This window comes from Microcaecilia unicolor, chromosome 4 (genome assembly GCF_901765095.1).
Source record: "Microcaecilia unicolor chromosome 4, aMicUni1.1, whole genome shotgun sequence".
In the NCBI taxonomy this organism is placed as follows: Eukaryota; Metazoa; Chordata; class Amphibia; order Gymnophiona; family Siphonopidae; genus Microcaecilia; species Microcaecilia unicolor.
Window position 1 is genome coordinate 284241612 of NC_044034.1, and position 19233 is coordinate 284260844.

The window sequence follows — 19233 nt, forward strand, 5'->3', positions numbered from 1 at the left end:
CGTTTTCAGCAACTTCTTGAAAAGATGGTGATCAGTTTGTGATTTTAGGTACAAAGGTAGAGCATTCCAAGTCTTCGAGCTGGAGTAGTGGGATGTAGAGGCAAAAAGAAGCTTGTATTTGACACCCCTACAAGATGGATAATGAAGTTGGAGATAGGAGCGAGCTGTGTTGATGGCATTTCTTGGTGGGAGATCAATTAAAGGAATCATGTATTCCGGAGCTAATCCGTAAATTATTTTATGTGTTAGTGTGCAGATCTTGAAAGCGATTCGTTCTCTTACTGGCAGCCAGTGTAGTTGGAGGCGTAGAAGCTGCGCAGGAACCATGCGCGATTTTCCCAAGTTGAGTCTCGTAGCAGTATTCTGGGCAGTCTGGAACTTTCTCAGTAGTTGCTCTTGGCAACCCGCATAAATCCCACTACAGTAATCAAGGTGAGACAGAACTAGCCAGTGGACGAGTGTGCGGAAGAGCTCTCTGGTGAGACAGAACCTAATACGCCGCAGCCTCCACATTGCATAGAACATCCGCTTGGTGACCGCTCGCACTTGCAGATCCAGTTGCAGATGAGGGTCCAGCTCAACACCTAGAAGTCTAAGGCTCTTTGAAATAGGAAGTATCTGGTCTTTAATGACAAGGAAGCTTGAGGAAAATGTGGTATGGAGGGACGAGAGTACAAGACACTGAGTTTTATCTTTGTTTAACTTAAACCGAAATGCCTTAGCCCATTGATCCATGATGGAAAAACTCGCTTTGATCACATCCGTGATTTCATCTAATGAGGAATGGAAGGGGATGGATGTAGGCCTAGGTTTGCTAGTGCGGATGCAAGGGGAAACAGCATGATATTGAAAAGTGTTGGTGAAAGGGGCGAACCCTGGGGGACCCCACAGGAAGCTTTTCAAGGCGCGGAATGAACTGGTGTGCCTTTGACCTGGTATGTTCTTGTTGACAGAAAACCCTTAAACCAATGTAACATGCTCCCTCCGATGCCTATGGTGTCCAGTAGATGTAGTAAGATGTTGTGGTCCACCATATCAAACGCGTTGGACATATCGAACTGCAGCAGTAATATTTACTAACATACCATTTAGACTAGTGAACTAAATAAAATATGTAATGTCAAAAAGGTACAGATACATCTCTATGATGACTGCACTTAAAGATGCAATAATATTGTATGATTTCCCTTCAATCTACATCAAAATAAAATAAAATAAAATGTTGGCATATTTGATGTAACAAAACAGTGTTCTGCATTCAATCCATAGTAGTGTCAGAATTGGAAACTTATAATTTAACCTCTTAAATTTATACCAGCTCAGTATAGCCTTACAAGTTATCTAATTAATACTGTAGCTAGTCCAAGAAGCCTATGCACTAATCTGCACCATTTTTTCATAATAGGTGTCTAACACATTTTAAAAAAGCTGAATGCTCCAAAATGCCCCATAACAGCAAAATGTTGTCATTTTTTGTGGAATTAGTTGCATGTTGGCCTCCTTTCCACACTTTGCATGATTCATCCCTTTGCAAATTACAAAAGTGTTTGGTGTAGTCCATTTGGTGTAAACATTTGCTAAGATTCTGAATTTATGAATATAATGCAAGGATAGCCCACTAATTTATAAAACAGCACATAAAGCCTATTTGCTATGGTCAGTGAGATGTTCTTTAGGATCTATTTTTAGATCTATTGGAGCTCATCTTCATTTATAGAGAATGCACATGGGAAGAGGCCTTTAATTTGCAGGAAATCCTATGACATAAGCCTTTGAGAGGCTGAACTTTGCACAGTTACCTTTGGAAAAAAACAGGAAAGACTTATTTATAAATAATTTGAATAGGAGAAAAGATAATTTACAGTAATCTTCCCTCCTTTCCTTTGGTCAAGACAGCTTTGAATGATGTAAACTATACTGATAACACAGAAAGATATTAAGAATGCTTCATAATGGTAATAACATATTTCTTTCTTCGATTGTTAACCAAAAATTGATCATATGAGAAACGCTAAAGAGAAGAAATGTTTTATCTGCTGTCCACATAAAAGCTATTATGAAAAGGTTAATGTGATCCTGGGTAAGTGGAAGTGATTGCTAATCTGAATAATAGTATGTACTCATTTGATGAAATTCAATCACTTAGGTACACTGTAAGTATTCTTTGCTGTATAAAAACTATTTTTTGTAATGTTCAACATTTTCATTTGCATTTATACAATTTGCACCTGCAGGCCTATTTCAGAAAGCAATCATACAAAGTGGAACAGCACTGTCCAGCTGGGCAGTGAACTACCAGCCTGCCAAGTATACTCGGATATTGGCAGATAAAGTGGGCTGCGACATGTTGGATACCATTGACTTGGTTGAATGCCTTCGGGATAAGAACTACAAAGAACTCATTCAACAGACCATTAATCCAGCCACATACCACATTGCTTTTGGGCCAGTAATTGATGGTGATGTCATTCCAGATGACCCTCAAATTCTAATGGAGCAGGGGGAGTTCCTTAACTATGATATAATGCTTGGAGTAAATCAAGGGGAAGGCTTAAAGTTTGTGGATGGCATTGTTGACAATGAAGATGGTGTTTCTCCAAATGATTTTGACTTCTCTGTCTCCAATTTTGTGGACAATCTGTACGGATACCCTGAGGGAAAAGACACACTCCGGGAAACCATTAAATTTATGTATACAGACTGGGCAGATAAAGAAAATCCTGAGACACGGAGAAAGACCCTAGTAGCACTCTTTACTGATCACCAGTGGGTCGCCCCTGCTGTTGCTACTGCTGATCTACATGCCCAGTATGGTTCACCAACATATTTCTATGCTTTTTATCACCACTGCCAAAGTGAGATGAAGCCAAGTTGGGCAGATTCAGCACACGGTGATGAAGTCCCTTATGTGTTTGGCATTCCCATGATTGGCCCCACTGAGCTCTTCAACTGCAACTTCTCCAAGAATGACGTCATGCTGAGTGCAGTGGTAATGACGTACTGGACGAACTTTGCCAAAACTGGGTAGGCTGCTTTGTTTTAATCCAATACTGCATGCCTCTAACTTGTGTTTTTAATTCTGAAGTACATTTTTGTCTTTAAAATATAAAGAGCAAAACAGTATAGCATACTTCGTATTATACTATTCTCTTCTACCACTGGTTAATTTAGATCAAGGTGCAGCTTACTAAGAAGCTTGGCAAGTAGTTTAATTTAACTGCAGTGTCTTCTGGAATCTTATTATCTTTGGGATATTTTTTACAGGAGGTTGATTCCTAGAAGAAAGAATTGTGCAATGGAGTATATATATGATTTCTTAGTCCATCCAAAACAATCTTGCAATATCAGTGGAGCCAGTGTATCAGATAATCAGGGGTGCTAGAATCAACACAATGTACCTCTCCTACGGCACACTGAAGAAGGTTGCTCCATATTGGGGGATGTTCAAGCACCCACTGCACCCACAGAACTGGCACCTATGTCCATATAAATAAATGTGACATGCTGAACAAAATGGTACCAAAGTGGGATTGCAAATAACAGAGATAAAGGCTATAAAAATTTGGAGAGATAAATTAAATAGGCATCAATCTGAATATTGGTCAGTGCTCGGTTAACTTCCAGGTCAGGCCACATACCTGGATATTCAATGCCAAGAGCCACTCATACCCTGGTATTGAATATCTGGGGTTAGGTCAGCCTGTGGCTAGAAGCGGCTTACAAGCCACTTACCGCCATGGGCTAAATATTACCCCCTTTAAAAATAAATAAAATATTGGTTATATTTAAAAGGTATTAAATCAAACACAAGGTTGCTTAATTTAGAAGGTGAAAGGGGAGAATCTAAGTTTCTGAATATTTAAAAGCCATTTTGGGGAAAAATGCAATCAGAAGTCTAGTATTATTCTTTGCTTACTTTTTGCACATTCAGGGGGAGATTCTCTGTATGGCACCTAAAAAGCTTGGTGCTGAAATTAGTGCTGACCAAGCATATTCTATAATTGGTGCCTAGATTTTAGAATTTGCTTAGTTGATAGTTCAGTGCCTAAATCTACACGCATCCATTTACACTAGTGAAAACATGGCATAAATCCCAGCATGTAGATTTAGGTGCACTGAATCATATTCTATAACCGGGTGTGTAAATTTCAGAACACTCAGAAAATTGTTTTCCAGCCCATAACCATGCCGCTTTTTGCTTGCGCGCATTAGAAGTTCAGCACACATCATTACAGAATACACTTAGTGACTTGTGTGTCTAAATACTAATCAGTGCCAATTAGTGCTCATTATTGCTTGTTAAGCGCTGTTATCAGTGTTCATTAGCTTGTTAAGCTTGTTAAGTTACCCACATTGTTATAGAATCCACACCAATTTCTGTGCTGATCTCTAGGTGTGCTATAAAGAATCTGGGGGTCAGTGTCACTCCCTCTGATCTTCTCTTCTATGGGGCTCTTTTATAAAGCTGCACTAAAAAGTGGCCTGTGCTATTTTTTAGCGCATGGGTTCCTGCGCTCTGTGGCCACATTTAGCACATCTGTAAAATGGCCACAGTTTCTTTTTTTCTTTTCCATTAATATCCATTCAATAATTTCCCAAATAGTACATGGCCATTACCACATGAGCCCTTAACACCACCTATTTTGTAGGCAATAAGGGCTTATGCGCTACTCCACTCTAATTGGTAGCGCACGGCGATCTGCCTGCGCGCTAACTGATTATTGCAGGACATGCCTACTTTCAGTCCCTAAACATGCCCCTCATGCTACAAAAATGTTATATTTTATATTTATTAGCATGGTGCATCCTGAAGTAGTGCCTTTTAACCTGTGGTAAACACGTGTTAGTGCTTACCGATGCTTAGTAAAAGGGCCCCTATGTGAAATGTCAATCTGTTTTTCATCATTGACCTTTTTCTTATTGGTGGGAAAGGGGTTAACCAGTTGGGAAATTTCACACCAGATGTCCATATTTCAAAAGCTAATTTCTCAAAAAAGCAAAATATACTAGATAATTTAGATAAAAGTGCTTATTTTAGAAAACTTAATTGCAGCATGGATGTGGGATCCATGTTGAATGCACCATTTTAGAAACAGCACTGTGAATGTCGATCCTGCATTAACTCATAGAAGGACAATGTCTAGAAAAGAGACATGCTAGGGGCATGACACGGACAGCACTGCATTATGAACATCTAGGAACAATTACATATAGCATGTTCATGTGCAGATCAGGAGATGTAAACATTGGTATGTACATCTGCTGAAGTAGCTGTCCACATACTGGCTTGGCCTGCCTTTTTATGGATTAATTATATTGCAGCTGACTGATGAAGATTGAGAATGAGGTGTTCATGTAACTGGTGTCTCTGTTCACCCTGGTCTGTACATTCACAAACTCCACTGTCTAGTATTGTTTCTGAGTTACATTTGGGTCCACACAACCCTCTCCCCACACACCTCTGTCCTACCACCTTTCTGATAATCCCCTTTCACCCTCAATCCCCATGTGTGATGCCACCCTGGCCCATTTTATGTCTGTCCACCTGTGCTGTGTTATCAGAGAGCCTCTTCAGCCTCACTAGTTTTCTGTGTCGTGTTCCGTAGCTGTCTATGTCTCTGCATGTGTCTCTGTGTCACTGTCTAAATGCTGGTGATGTGTGTGACACTGAGTGATTGTGGCGTGCAAGGACCTGAGTACTGGCATTGGGATGACAGTGGTACTGGATAGGGGGATACCTTGGTAACTGGGATAATTGCAGGGTTGGTGGAAGGACCATTTTGGTTCTGACAGTGGGATTATTCTGTTGTTAGGGATAGGCCACCTGAGGTTTTGTTGGTGGAATAACTGGTATACTGGTAGTAAGATACTTGGAGTATTAGTGGAGGCATACTTGGGGTGCAGATAGTACCACATTAGTTCAGCTTGTGTTAGGTTAATATTATTGCAAGAGAATGAAGAGTCCTTATGTGAGAGGGAGAATACATGGAGAGTTGGTTGAAGGTTACAAGTGATGCTGATGGTGGGATACAAATCATGCTGGTGGTGGATATTATAGGTGGTGGTGTTAGGATACAAAGGGTGATGGTGGTAGGATACAAGAGCTTGTATTCTACCACCAGCTTCTAGAGGGAGGATACTATAGGAACTGGTGGGAGGAATACTAGGGAAGATGGAAGAGGGGAGTTTACAAGGGATGCTGGTGAGAGCATACCAGGGGTGATTTGGTGGGATCCACAGGATTCAGGTGGTGGAGACAGGAGGCATGTCACACTTGACAGATTGGCAGTGCAGACACTACTGCATGATACACATAGGGAGAAGAGGAGAGCTAGCAGGAGAGATCCCTATCATATGATATATTTGCCCAGGACCCAGTTTGTGGACCTCACAGTTGAACAGTGCCTCACCAGTTTCCACTTTGATAAGGCTGCCACCACCATCCCTTCATGAGCTATGGCCTGTCCTGTGATCACGCACACACAGAGGGAACCAGTGCCTGCTCACTTGAAGATCACCTCAACCTCAGCCTTTTTGTTTGCCATTAGCAGTTTCCAGTCAGTACTGGCTGTTATTATGGGCCTCAACTAGTCAGCTATTTCAGAGTATATCACCTACTTCCTCATAGCCTTTTTCACACACTTCTCTTATTACATAGTCTTCCCAACACAGTTCTATGAGATAGATTACTTCCCATCTCTACTGGAGGAGATAGACTACACCCAAGTGTCAGACCCTCAAGAGGGAAGGAAGCTATCTATTGCAATAGAAAGGCCTTTCATTCCCTAAATATGCAAGTGGTCTGCAATTCCCTGGATGAGATTATAGATGTCTTACTACCTCACTTTCCATGGTCCTACTATGGTGCCTACATCTTCCAACACTTCAGCATCTATGAGAGGTTCATGAGTGGATAGCTCACCTGTGGCTGACTGCTCAGTAAGCCCTGCAGCTACCCATAGTCAGACTGATACTGTCATATAGATTTAAATCCCTTTACCACCATTTATCTTCCAACAAACATACACAGCCACTCTCTATTCACTCCAGCTCACAACCTCTTTCACACTAGACTGATGAATGATCTCTTCCATCTTGCACAGGTGACAGGAGATACCCCCAAAGGAGGTGCTGATGACCCCCATTATGGCACCACACACAGAGGCAGAGGAGCACAACTATAAGGCTCACTGCCGTACCAGGGCCATCATCAAGAGAATGTTTGGTATGCTGAAAAGCTCCTGGATTAATTAGGGGGAGAGGGGTAGAAGCTACTGCATAGGCATGAAAAAGCATATAAGATCTTCATGGCCTGCTGCATACTACACAGTTTTGAACATAGGTGAAGACTGCCCTTGCCATAGGGAGAAGATATGGCAAGCCACAAATGGAGGAGGATGCTGACCCACACGGATGCTGACACACGGAGAAGCCTTTTCAACCATAGCATCTTGGCCTTACAGCAAGAAATTAACTCATGCATAGGCATTTCCAGTGACAGTAAGTGCATTTATTAATATATGTTGTGCTGTATGTGATACATGAGCACCCTCTCCACAAAACACACAGTGCCCCCAAGACCCATCCCATTTTAAAACACAGCCCACTCCCTTCAAACCAATCCCTCTACGAAGTCTCGGCAATTCCATACACATCCCCCCATACATAGCTCAACCCATCCTTATACAAAGCCCCACATTTTATTCTCACACATAGCTCAAGTCAAGTCAAATCAAGTCAATGGTGGAGCCCCAGTAAGACGGACCCTTAGTTGGTAGGGGAGTCCCACAGGTGATGTGACAACCATGGAAAGGGTGTCAGTAGGGATTCTCTTCTAATGCTATTGGCCCTGAGAAACTGCAGTAAAATTATCCATTCAGAGGTAGAGCCATTTTGCTTCAGCTTTGATTTGTGTGTACCAAGTCTATCTTGGAGCACTTTTTACAATCTTCCAGACCAATGGTGTTGGAGTAACTGATTTGGTAATCATGATGCCTCCATTCTACAGTGGCCAAACCAGCAGAACTATGGTTGTCTTATCTTTTCTTCTACTGTAGGTTGTTTGCAAATTCTTGAATAGTTTCATTGTACTGGCAATCAACCAGCAAGATGCTAAGAATCACATGCAAGCATTTCTTCTCGAACACTTCCAGCGTATACAAGTCCTCAGCTAGCAATATCCATATTTCTGAAGCGTAGAGAAGGACTGGCATGACTGTGACATTAAAATTCGCATCTTAATCTTCAGCATAACATTATGACTCTTTTCCACAGGCAGTGTTTTACATGACTGGATCACACCATACATATTTGTGAAAGCTGAAGAGAGCAGTAGATCAGGCAGCAAGGTTGGAAAGGATAACTCATATAGTAAGAAAAGGAGGGGAGGAGAATAGTTTAGCACACCCAGGTTGTAGTGTTACAGCTGTCTATAGTGCTCTCTTTCCAGACATGTGATGGCTCTTGCAACATGCTGAGTGTCTATGTAGCTCTATCATATGGTCTGTGCCAGAGCCAGTGGTGGGAGGCGAGACTGGTGGTTGGGAGGTGGGGATGGTGCTGGGCAAACTTATACGGTCTGTGCCAGAGCCGGTGGTGGGAGGCAGGACTGGTGGTTGGGAGGCAGGAGGTGGGGATAATGCTGGGCAGACTTATACGGTCTGTGCCCTGAAAAGGACAGGTACAAATCAAGGTAAGGAATACACAAAAAGTAGCACATATGAGTTTATCTTGTTGGGCAGACTGGATGGACCGTGCATGTCTTTTTCTGGCGTCATCTACTATGCTACTATGTTACTATATCATGTAGAAAAGTTTATGACTTGTGGAGCTGGCAACAGGTGTCAATGTATGTGTGGGAGGAGGGCAAAGGAAGGGGCCAGAGCCTTTGTACACAACCACGGGACAATAGCTGAGGTACACCATGAGGATAACTGGCAAGTAGTTGTGACCATGATGCCATTTTTCCATACCATAATGGATCAGCAAGACACCCCTTACCTACTAAATCAAACCAAATCAATTATTGTATACCACTAATATCCCCTTTCCAGCTGTATTTGTCAATCTTACATGCCTAACATTTTAATTCAATGTCATATTTTTTTTTCACCCAAGTATATTGCATTTTTTACCCTTGCTTGCCCTTCCAGGTGGTGACAGTAGTGCCTTGCAGGTGCATATATATATTGACTTGGTTTATATTTTTAATATCATGTAATCATTTAGCAGTGGCTCTCAGCTGCTTCCCTGACACAGGCTATCATCATCATCATTGCCACCATCATTATTAGGCTTTATACCACATTTTTGGAAAATTTCCATTCAACATGGTTTACATGCCAAATAAAAGAACTAAGATTGAGACAGAAAGAAAACAGCTAGAAATTATATTTCTTATTTATAATAAAACCTACATATTTGAAAAAAGAAATGTAGGCTTTGTCTCCTGAACTCTATGAGTGACTTCCACTCTTGCAAGTGTAACCTGGTCCTGTTATCCCAGGTTAGAAGGGGCTCAAGAGGTACTGCATGTTTGTCACTTAGAGGCATATTTTCAAAGCACTTTGGGAGGCTAAGTTCCATAGGTTTTTGTGGAACTTTGGGAGGCTAAGTGCTTTGAAAATGAGCCTGTTACTCACTCTGGTCCCATCAGCTCATTCATTCAGGAACCATACGACACTCAGAGGATCAAAAGAACTGGAACTGTTATGATTCTGCTAAACAGGCAGGGAAATGGCTGGAACTCGTTTCCCATTGGCCTGTCAGGGTTTGAGCTGATGTCTGTAGCTGCAGACGTCAGAGGCCAAGATCTACTTACCCTTACCTCTCACTACATTTGCTTTAGTGTTTGATTGCTGTCAGCTGAAGCCTGCTTCTGTCTCTCTGTTTGAACTAGGGCACTTTGTGTATACCTTGGATTTTTGCTTACTCTCCTCTTAGCTTGTTGATTCTGTGTCCCAGTATGAGCTTGATTGCCTCATTTCACTGCACCTGGTCTGTTCCCTGCTTGTCTGGTGTTCTGCTGTCTGTGGTAAGCTCGTTCCTTGTATCGTTCTTGTTTGTTTGATTAAGTTTCCTTTCTCTCTGTGTTCCCTTTTTATGCTAAGCTTAGGCTGTGCTCCCTGTGGTTCTGCCTCTATGGCAGACTCCCTGTCCTTGTATTTGCTCCTGTTTGTTTGTTTAAGTTTCCTTTTGCTTGCCTGACCTTTGTCTGCCGTGTAGCCCTGCTTCCTGCAGTTTGGTGTTTCAGGAGTAGCCTTTTCCCTTAGTCTGTTTTCCCCTTTGTTTGCTGAGTCTGTCTCCTGATTCTGGTGAGCAGTGCTCCTTATCTGATCTGTGTATGTTAAGGCAACTTTCTCTATTTGCTTACTTGTTCCTTTACCCTTGAGTGCTTCCTTTATCCTTGACTGCCCTGTGGTACAGCCTTGTGTAATCCTATAGAAGCTTCTGTTTGTCACCCTTTCCCTTGTGTTTCTAGCTAGCACTGAGTGCGTTGCTTGTGCTCCAGTCCCTTTGGGGACCCCTCGTTGTTCTTTCTCCCTTCCCAGTGTATGACTCGGTTCCTGTTCGGCTGTGAGGCCCGCACGCTTGGACTCTGTATGAGTGGGTTTCCAATAGGCCGTGAGGCCCGCCTGAATGCTCTATCTCACATTTTCTGGTGGTGCTAGTTGATTGACCTGTGTGTGTGGGGCTTGGTGGCTGGGGTTGTGTGTAGTGCCTGTTTGGTCTACCCTAGGCCTTGGCCAAGATCCTATGCTAGGCTTCGGCCTGGGCTCAAGGGCTCACGACCAGAGTAACAGGAACATTTATTAACTTCTTAACTGATGGTTTCACTGCATTGATCTTCATAAAGTTTAGATGTAACTCACAATGGCTTTAAAGATGATCACAGCAATAGTTCATTACTGGGTTAACACATGTGCATAACCCTCATGCCTGTCCGAAAGCCCAGTTAGAATCCAGAGCGGATTTCACAATACCGATGTACTTCAATACCATCCGGACTAGGTTTCTAGTAACTGCATATGCCCTTCAGGCTGCCACACCAAAGGTCTCGCTATCAGCCAGGGATAGACTGCAATTCCACCAGAGCCCTGGTTATGGCCGGACTCCCCAATCTGCCGAGTTTCTGGCTCCTCAAATGGCTGATGCAGTATAACAGCTTACTGTCTAGGTAATCAGTCCACTGGGTACAATGTTATAGGACCTCCCCCTTAACTGCACTGGGTCAGTCTTGCAGTGGGACTATCAGTAACACTGAACTCCAACAACCCAGAGCTACTTACTTTGTCAAGAGGCAGAACCAGAGACAAATTCCTTTCCACAGGGTTTCCCTTTTACAACCTTTGTGCTACTCCCAGGTCCTCCAGTCACTCCCCTAATGACCCACTATCTAGGGCTCACTCTATCACTCTGTCCACTGGAAGTCTTGGCAGCCATTTTAAACAAGCAGAGAGGAGAGGATGAGCACCATGGTACTGGGAAGGACACAGTGGGGATCTTTCCTGCCCCAAAGAAGCCATTTGATCACCAGGCTTCCTAGAGCTATGTGCCAGGAAGGCACCCAGGGTCATAGGGGAGATGGGTGGATGAAGTCAAGAAGATAAAGGGTAAGTCTATTTTCCTTTTCTCGCATCACTGTCATCGCCGTAAACTCAAACAAAGCGAGCAAACCAATGAGCTGCTGCATTCACATTGTCATTCTTTTATTGTTGGTGGCATTTTTATTTAATTCCCCTTATATTTTCAAACATGCTGGCTTGTGCAGCATGTAGATGTACACAGAGGAAGTATAATGATGAAATAACTTTTCATAGGTAGAGTAGTAATTTGTTATAAATCATATTAGTGTATTATTTGGAGGGGTTGGTTATAGGGACACCCTATCATGTGTTATATTCATGCAGAGATATTTTTCTCCTGGTAAAGGGCCACTAAAACAGACAACATGTTATGAGAATCAGGTGCACAACATTCAGAATTTCTATTTATTTATTTATGACATTTATATCCCACATTAAACATGAATTAAGTTGAAACCCGGGAGCATTTAAACCCTTTCTTTTTTCCTGTGCCTACATCTAAAGAAAAAGATGGCATATGGGAACTTGCTCCTTTTTGTGAATTACAGTGGTATATTATAAAAATGCAGTTGCCTTTTTTATTACTGCTTTTTCACAGAAAGGTATTGAATAATTAGAGAAGGGCTTCCTTCATTCAAAGTTTTGTCCAGCATCAGTCTAAATGTGCCAATATTGTCCAGTTCAGAACACTATTACCTGCCAAGTTCAATTTAATTATGTTCAGTAGAAAACAAATCTGTTGTCTCAGGCAGCTTGCTGTGTGAATATTGCATCAAGTATTACATATTATGGGTATTTGCTTTAAACTTTGTTTTAATTCATTGATCCATTCCATATTCAGTACTTACATGTACATGGTTTTGCTTTTTAATCCCAAAGGTGAATCCTAAAGGTGATTGAACAATTAGGTATAAACTGTGTTGTTTCTGACTTTACTTGTTTTGGAATTTGGACTGCTTTGGGTCCTGTGCTGATCTGTACATCTGCTGTCTTAGCAGAGTACGGAAGAAAATGGATTTATGTTACGTTTAATAGCATTTTTACTGCTTATAGAATCTGACTTTCTTGGAGGGGGGGGGGTCAAAGTGACTGCAGCATGGCAAGGGCTTGGCAGGCTTTAAGCTTGGATGGAGGAGATTACTTGTGGCGGGGACAGATGGAGATGGGCTAGATTCCCACGGGGACGAGCGGGGATGGGCTAGATTCCCCATGGGGATAGATGGGGATGATTTAGATTCCTGCAGGGACTGGTTGGATTTCTGTCCTCATGCAACTCTCTATTTTAAAGCTGTTACTAAGAAATGACTATTCCCTCTTTAGTTAACACACGTAAGAGCTAACCTGCAGTGATGTGGCCAGCTATTCTTAAAACTTGTTGTTCTGGGCTCTGATTGGCCCAGGAGCTCAAGTTCATCTATGAAATACTGGATTTTTCTACAGTCTCAGCTTGAAAGTAGAGAGAGAAAGACCTCTTTACTGAGACCCTGTGAGCAGTTATATTCTTTAACCTGCGAGCAGCTATATTTCCTGTACTTCCCAGGCCCTATCCAGGTAGTAAACAAATGTTTAGATAGTTTTATAATTGATCCATATTCAGTTGTCTGTTATTAAGTGCTGTTTTTGTTCCATCTGTTTTTGTGGTTAACTATTTAATATTTTTCATGACAATACACCTTTTTATTTTATTGCCTCTGCTTTTTTGGACAAACTAAGAATCCTGGTGGTTTGTGTGTTGGGTCTGTGAGTGCTTTCTGGGAACTGTGGGACCACTGGAAGTGTGGCCCCGATAACCTAGAAATCACCAGGGAACATCTTGAGAGTGGGAGACTTGCCCAGAGGCAGTTGGGACCCAGTCAGTGAGAGGAGGGTGCTAGTGTAAAGCACAAACAGCAGGTGCAGGTGATCCTGATCTGTGCTGGGGATAGGCCCACTAAGTGGCCGGCAGGTAGCCCCAGGCAGGTGGCTAGACATTTCGTGACACCCTCCAAAAAATAAACATTTTAGCATTCACTTAGCATGCGCACATTCCAGACTAACATGGAACGCATCAATGTGTCCCACATTAGGCTTTTTTTTTCTGCATTAGGCACATGTTAGCACCTAATGCAGCTTAGTTAAAAGACCCCTGTGTGAGGTTCCAAGGGAGGAAACACATTAAAAAATAATTTATTTACAGAAAGGGAGACTTAAGGAACAACATTCAGATGAAGATGATACAAATAATGAGGAAAAAAATACACTTCAGGAAAGCATGGAATAAATTCTGAGGATGGCTAGTTGTGAAGAAATGATGGCAGAAACTGAAATCAGCTGTAGTTTATTGTATTGTACTGAAGGAGCTTTATGGTTCTTTCCTTCCTTCATGTTCTATATATTCCACAGCAAGATGTTTAGAACTTGGTGTGATTTATAGTTGTAACTTACATGGTTGCAAACTGGAGCATCAGAGCTATTGCAGGTCAGGTAGAAATGCCATCTTGGTTAGGATGTTACATGGCACCTGTTTGAACAATGTTCAATTCATAGTCCATCAGTCTCATTCTTTCTTTTATGATCAAATAATTAAAGCAATAATGTATAAGAAATATCCCTAAAGCTACAGAGAAAGGAAGTTTGCAATTCAGTGAAATGCAGATGCTCCGATAAAAAAACCCCTCTGAAAACATAGGATTCCAAGAGCTAAAAAAGTACATTTTCCTATTCAGACCTTATATAATTCCTCTCTCATTATTTACAAGAAGATTAGAGTCATTTTAACCACAGAAGATATTTTTCTCTTTTAACCTTGAGCTGTGCATGTTGAATTACAAATAAAGATACACATGGTATGGAGGGACTATAAATTTTCCCGATGACGGCTTTAATGGTGGGATTAGGCTCTCCAAACTGCAGCTTTGCTGCAGTGCAGTGGGCAGGATGCAGCAGTCTGAAAAAAAAAATCACACACAGAGCTTCCTAGTGTTTTACCACTTAGGAGTTTAGCAGCACTCACAGAATCTTAATGACCAGCTAGAGAAAGAAGGAATAGAGGAATTTAGCAATAATGATATTAAAATGTTCACCATGGTTTAGGAGGAAATACAATCATATTGTTTCATTTGCATGTTTTGCATGATAATAATGAAGCATTAACTTAATGAACTAATGCAACTAACAGTTTTGGCATATATGAAAAAAGACAATAATACCTTTATCCATCTGCATTTATTCATTTTAGGACTAGGAAAGCAAAACTGCAAGATTGTTTTCTAGTGTTGAATGCAACAGCAAAAGAGAGGGTTGAAGCACATACAACAAAGGAAAAACAAAAAAGTACCAAGGGCGGTTCAAGCCTGTGTTAGTCAGGAGACCTTTATTAGACCCGACATGGGCCGTGTTTCTGTGGCAAGCATCTATGTCAGGTGTCAATAGAGTCAGTATATTTAAAATATCGAGCTAAAAGCCTATAAAATCAGCAAGCCATAGTAGATTAAAAGCATGATATCTGCACAGAAACAAAGTGCGTCACAGCACTTCGGCATCCCCGAAATTTGTGCCAATGGAGAATACTTTTACTAACAAAACTAGAAACAGGATGCTAGTCAATTTGCTAAAATCTACTTGGCTTCTAGAATGTCCATCTTATTGGGGGGTCAAACAACAACAGTTACTCATCATGAAAGTGGAGTTCTGAGTTCCTTTCTTTCCGTCGCCTTAGTTGCACTCTGTTCCTGCTTCTCCCCATCATTGCCCCTGCAGCTCCTCAGCTGCAGGAGGGTGCCAGAATCTCACTTTCTTTCATATAATAAATGTGAACTGCTTTGGTTGTACCACAGCAAGGTGGTATATCAAATCCTTGACCCTTGACCCATAAACACAGTGCCTGTGCACCAGTCCTTGATCTCTGGCTCCTTCTAGCCCTCCTCCTACATGGTCACTGCCATCCCCACAGCCTGAATCCCATCTTCGGCAGCAGATAGAGTGGCAGCAGCCGTGGCAGCAGTACAGAATATAAGAACAATGGCAGCAGCATTTGCAAACCACTGGGGGTTGCCCATCACCCCACCGGCCTCCACTACTGTAGCTATGGTTGCCACCCATGATCTGCTGCCACTGGCAGTACTATTCCAATGCTTCCACTGCCCCACTGCACACAAAGATAGTCTTGAGTAGGAAAATGGAGATGGGCTGCTGGAAGGTAGGAAAGGAGATGAAGAAGCAGCACAGCCCTAGCAGGAAGCTGTTCACCAGTGTTCCAGCCAGCGGGTACAGCCAGATGCAGCCCCTCAACTGGATGACGCTTGATTAGAACAGAGGACTGGTGAAGCCAACATGAGGACGAAGGCAGAGCTGAGTATGTACTTCAGCAGAAGCAACAGGGGCAGTCAGCCTTCCGGCAGCAGCTTGGCCAAGGTGAAGCTATCCAGCAGGTCAAGTCAGGTGCCCAGGAAGCAGCTGGCAGCCCTCTGGTATAGTATCCTTGAGGGGTCCTTGTTGATGGAGTAGAACAGGGAATAAAAGAGCAGCAAAAAGAGCACCACAGTGATCTGTTCTACTTCTGTGCTATGCTGCTACCTCTGCTGCCACTGCTGTCACTGTTCTGTTGAGAAAAATTGGAATCCTTATTGAGAAAAAGCTGATGAACGGTATTCAAATATCATGATGTTGTTTAAATATATGGATGGTGTGGCAGCAGGGTCAAGGTCCGGCCACAGGGCCTTTACAAAATCAGCCAGACATGGTGTAACAGAATCTCCCTAGATAATGTTCTTTCTGCTTTTCTGCTCTGCACCCATTTTGTGTGTGGTTTGTTTGTTTTTTTGGGGGGGGCGTGGGTGTTTCAAAGGGAAATATACATCATTTCTCTTGTATTTTTTACAGTACAGGAGGAAACTATTTCTCTTTTTCTAGCATTGTACTGCTTATAGAGTTTGGTTTCCTTGATGTTTCCATTTTTAGTTTTTGTCTACGTTTTGCCATGCTTAATTTGTGGTCTATTACTGAGGGCAATATTTAATCCTTCATTGCCTCAACTACAAACTTAGGGGGTTCTTTTACTAAGTTGAATTAATGGATTTAGCATGTGCCAATGATTAGCACATGCTACACAGGTCATTATGGGGTAAATTCTATATATGACGCTGAAAAAAGAGCTATTTTATAAACTATGCTTAAAGTTAGGTGCAGTTTATAGAACAGCTCTTATGCCTGGAACTATGCCTAACTTTAGCCCTAGCCATTTGCACCAACTGAAACATGGTGCAAATGTAGGTGCCTAAATTGGGCACATATCCCCTGTATTCTATAAGAACATACATAATGCTAGGAATGCCCCCATTCTGCCCATGACCATCCCATTTCCAAGCCCCCATTTTTTACTCATTCCATGCCTAAATTTACATATGTAATTTTTAAAATTATTTGCACTGATTAGCTCATTATTCAATTAAATTATACATACAAATTAGTCTCACACCCAAATTTGTGCACTCTATTTTTGGTAGTGGAGGCATAGAATTAATACTGTCATGGGTGTCATCGTCCTTGCCTTGCTCGTCTGTGCTCTGCTCCATCTAGACCCATTAGATTTACCTGCATTTCTAGCCAGTGATCTGTGGGGTCACTGCAGGGTGGTGGAAGCCAAGCTGGTAATGTCATCAGTGCTGAGCCTTTCTTAAGCCGGCCTCAGTGTGCATTCACTGGTCTAGCAATAATTCTTGATTGAGCTCAGGCCTGCCTGAGGCTCAGCTAGTTCCATCTGCTGTTTCTTTGTCAGGCTATGGCCTGAAACATTGTTGCAGCTTTCACCTTCTAGCTCTGTTTCAATGAAGCCTGCCTCCAAGCCTTGAAGTCCTGAGAGATTCTTGCACTTCAGCTGTTTCCCAAGTCATCCTCAGTGGTCGCTGGCTGCAGTGAGTAGGCTCTGTGCTGAGTTTTGGACTATGTGTACTGGGACGGTATGGAGTGCTGTAGGTCCTGCGGATGTGGCCGAGTCTCATCATATCTCTGGACGAGGCAGCTGTGCTCAGAGTGCAGAGGGATCCGCGTGGGCTGTTCCTGGTTTCTGTTTTGCTGTGTCTATGTTTCTTTCCCTGGGAAACTTCGGCTCGGGCACCTCAGAGACCGTTATTAACCTGTTTGCCCTGGGAGCCTTTGACTCGAGCACTTCAGAGACTATTTTGACCTGTTTGCCCTGGAAGCCTTCAGTTTGGGCACCTCTGTTTTGACCTGTTTGCCCTGGGAGCATTTGGCTCGGGCGCCTCAGAGATTGTTTACTTTTTTCTTGTGATATTCTTTGCCTCCAGGGAATGGAGTGGTCTGCTTAAATTCCCTACTCGCGGTGTGCGTCTACAAAAAACTATTTTAAGTTCCTTTTTTTGTTTTGCTTTGCTGCTGCTCCATTCCTGCTTCCGAGAGTACTTACCGTGAAGGTCCAACGGCATTCATGACAGAATGAACCTTATCTGACTGCCAGTGGTTTTTCTGCTTCTAGCTAAGTGCCCTCTGCTTTCTGTTGTCCTGCCGGGGCGGGCCTTTGCTTAATCTCTTGTGCTCTTGTGTTTGCTTTTCCTGTACAGCTAGGCTGTCCTTCTATTTGCCATTATTGTATGCCTGATATTTTGCTTTGCTTTAGTTAGTGTTAGGATGTGCAGCTAAGCTGCTTGTTGTTCTTTCTCCTCTCATGTTTTTCTATGCTGTTTTGTTCACCCTTTTGACTTGTGTTTCTGTTGCTACAATAAAGCTACCTTAGTTCACCTCCATTGGCAATCCAGTCCAGTTCCAATCCCTGCCCATTTTCAAGTCCTTACTCAAAGCCCATCTCTTCTCCCTTGCTTTTGGCGCCTAACCACCTTCCCCATTCATGTTCCCTACACTGACTACATAGTTTGTAAACCTTTAGATTGTAAGCTCTCTTGAGCAGGGATTGTCCTTCCCCATGTTAAACTTGTACAGCGCTGCGTAACCCTGGCAGCGCTAAAGAAATGCTAAGTAGTAGTAGTAGTAGTTATTTGGGATACTCTTGACTCTGTGGGGCTTTGTCTACCTAGAGGTGGTTGAGTGATCCTCTCGTGGCCACTTCTGGGCCAAGGGCTCGCAAACGTCACAGATTGCCAGAACCCTGAGCTCGACATAGTCACCTGCCGGTTTTGACCCAGTCAGTGGGAGAAGGGTGCTTGTGTAGAGCACAAGTGTCAGTGCAGGCGGACCTGAGCTGTGCTGGTGATAAGTGACCACAGGGTAACCCCAGGCGGGTGGTTAGGTGTTTCATGACATACTGTCTAGATGCTATTTAGGAATTGATTCAATATCATGCAAAGGGGTATGCAGGTTGTCTAATGTGTAAAAGAAAGAAAACTACAGGAGGGGCAATACATATTTTCAACTAAAGTATTGATAGGAATCAGATATATTAATAGTTGGATCTATTTGGGGCATGGAGCAAAGAAATAGCAAACCAGTTACGGTGGTTGGAAGGTAAGTCAAAGTAGTGTTTTCACACATCATACCTGCCATATCATAGCTCTCTCCTACATCCGTATTTAAACTAGCTATAAAAGAAAAATTCCTAACAGCCTTCTATGTATAAAGCAGTGTTTCCCTTTACAAGCCCAAGTTTCATCTACAGTACTTTGGTCAAAGTGCTGTGTGGCATATACTCGTAAGAGAA

The 19233-nt window shown here is 42.5% G+C and overlaps 1 protein-coding gene across 1 annotated transcript in view; it reads left to right on the forward strand.

Annotated features, from left to right (window-relative positions):
- Positions 1-19233, forward strand: part of NLGN4X (neuroligin 4 X-linked) — a 316551-nt gene that overhangs the window by 259562 nt on the left and 37756 nt on the right. The window contains 1 exon segment of the mRNA XM_030199591.1: positions 2235-3024. Coding sequence (XP_030055451.1) covers positions 2235-3024 — 790 coding nt within the window.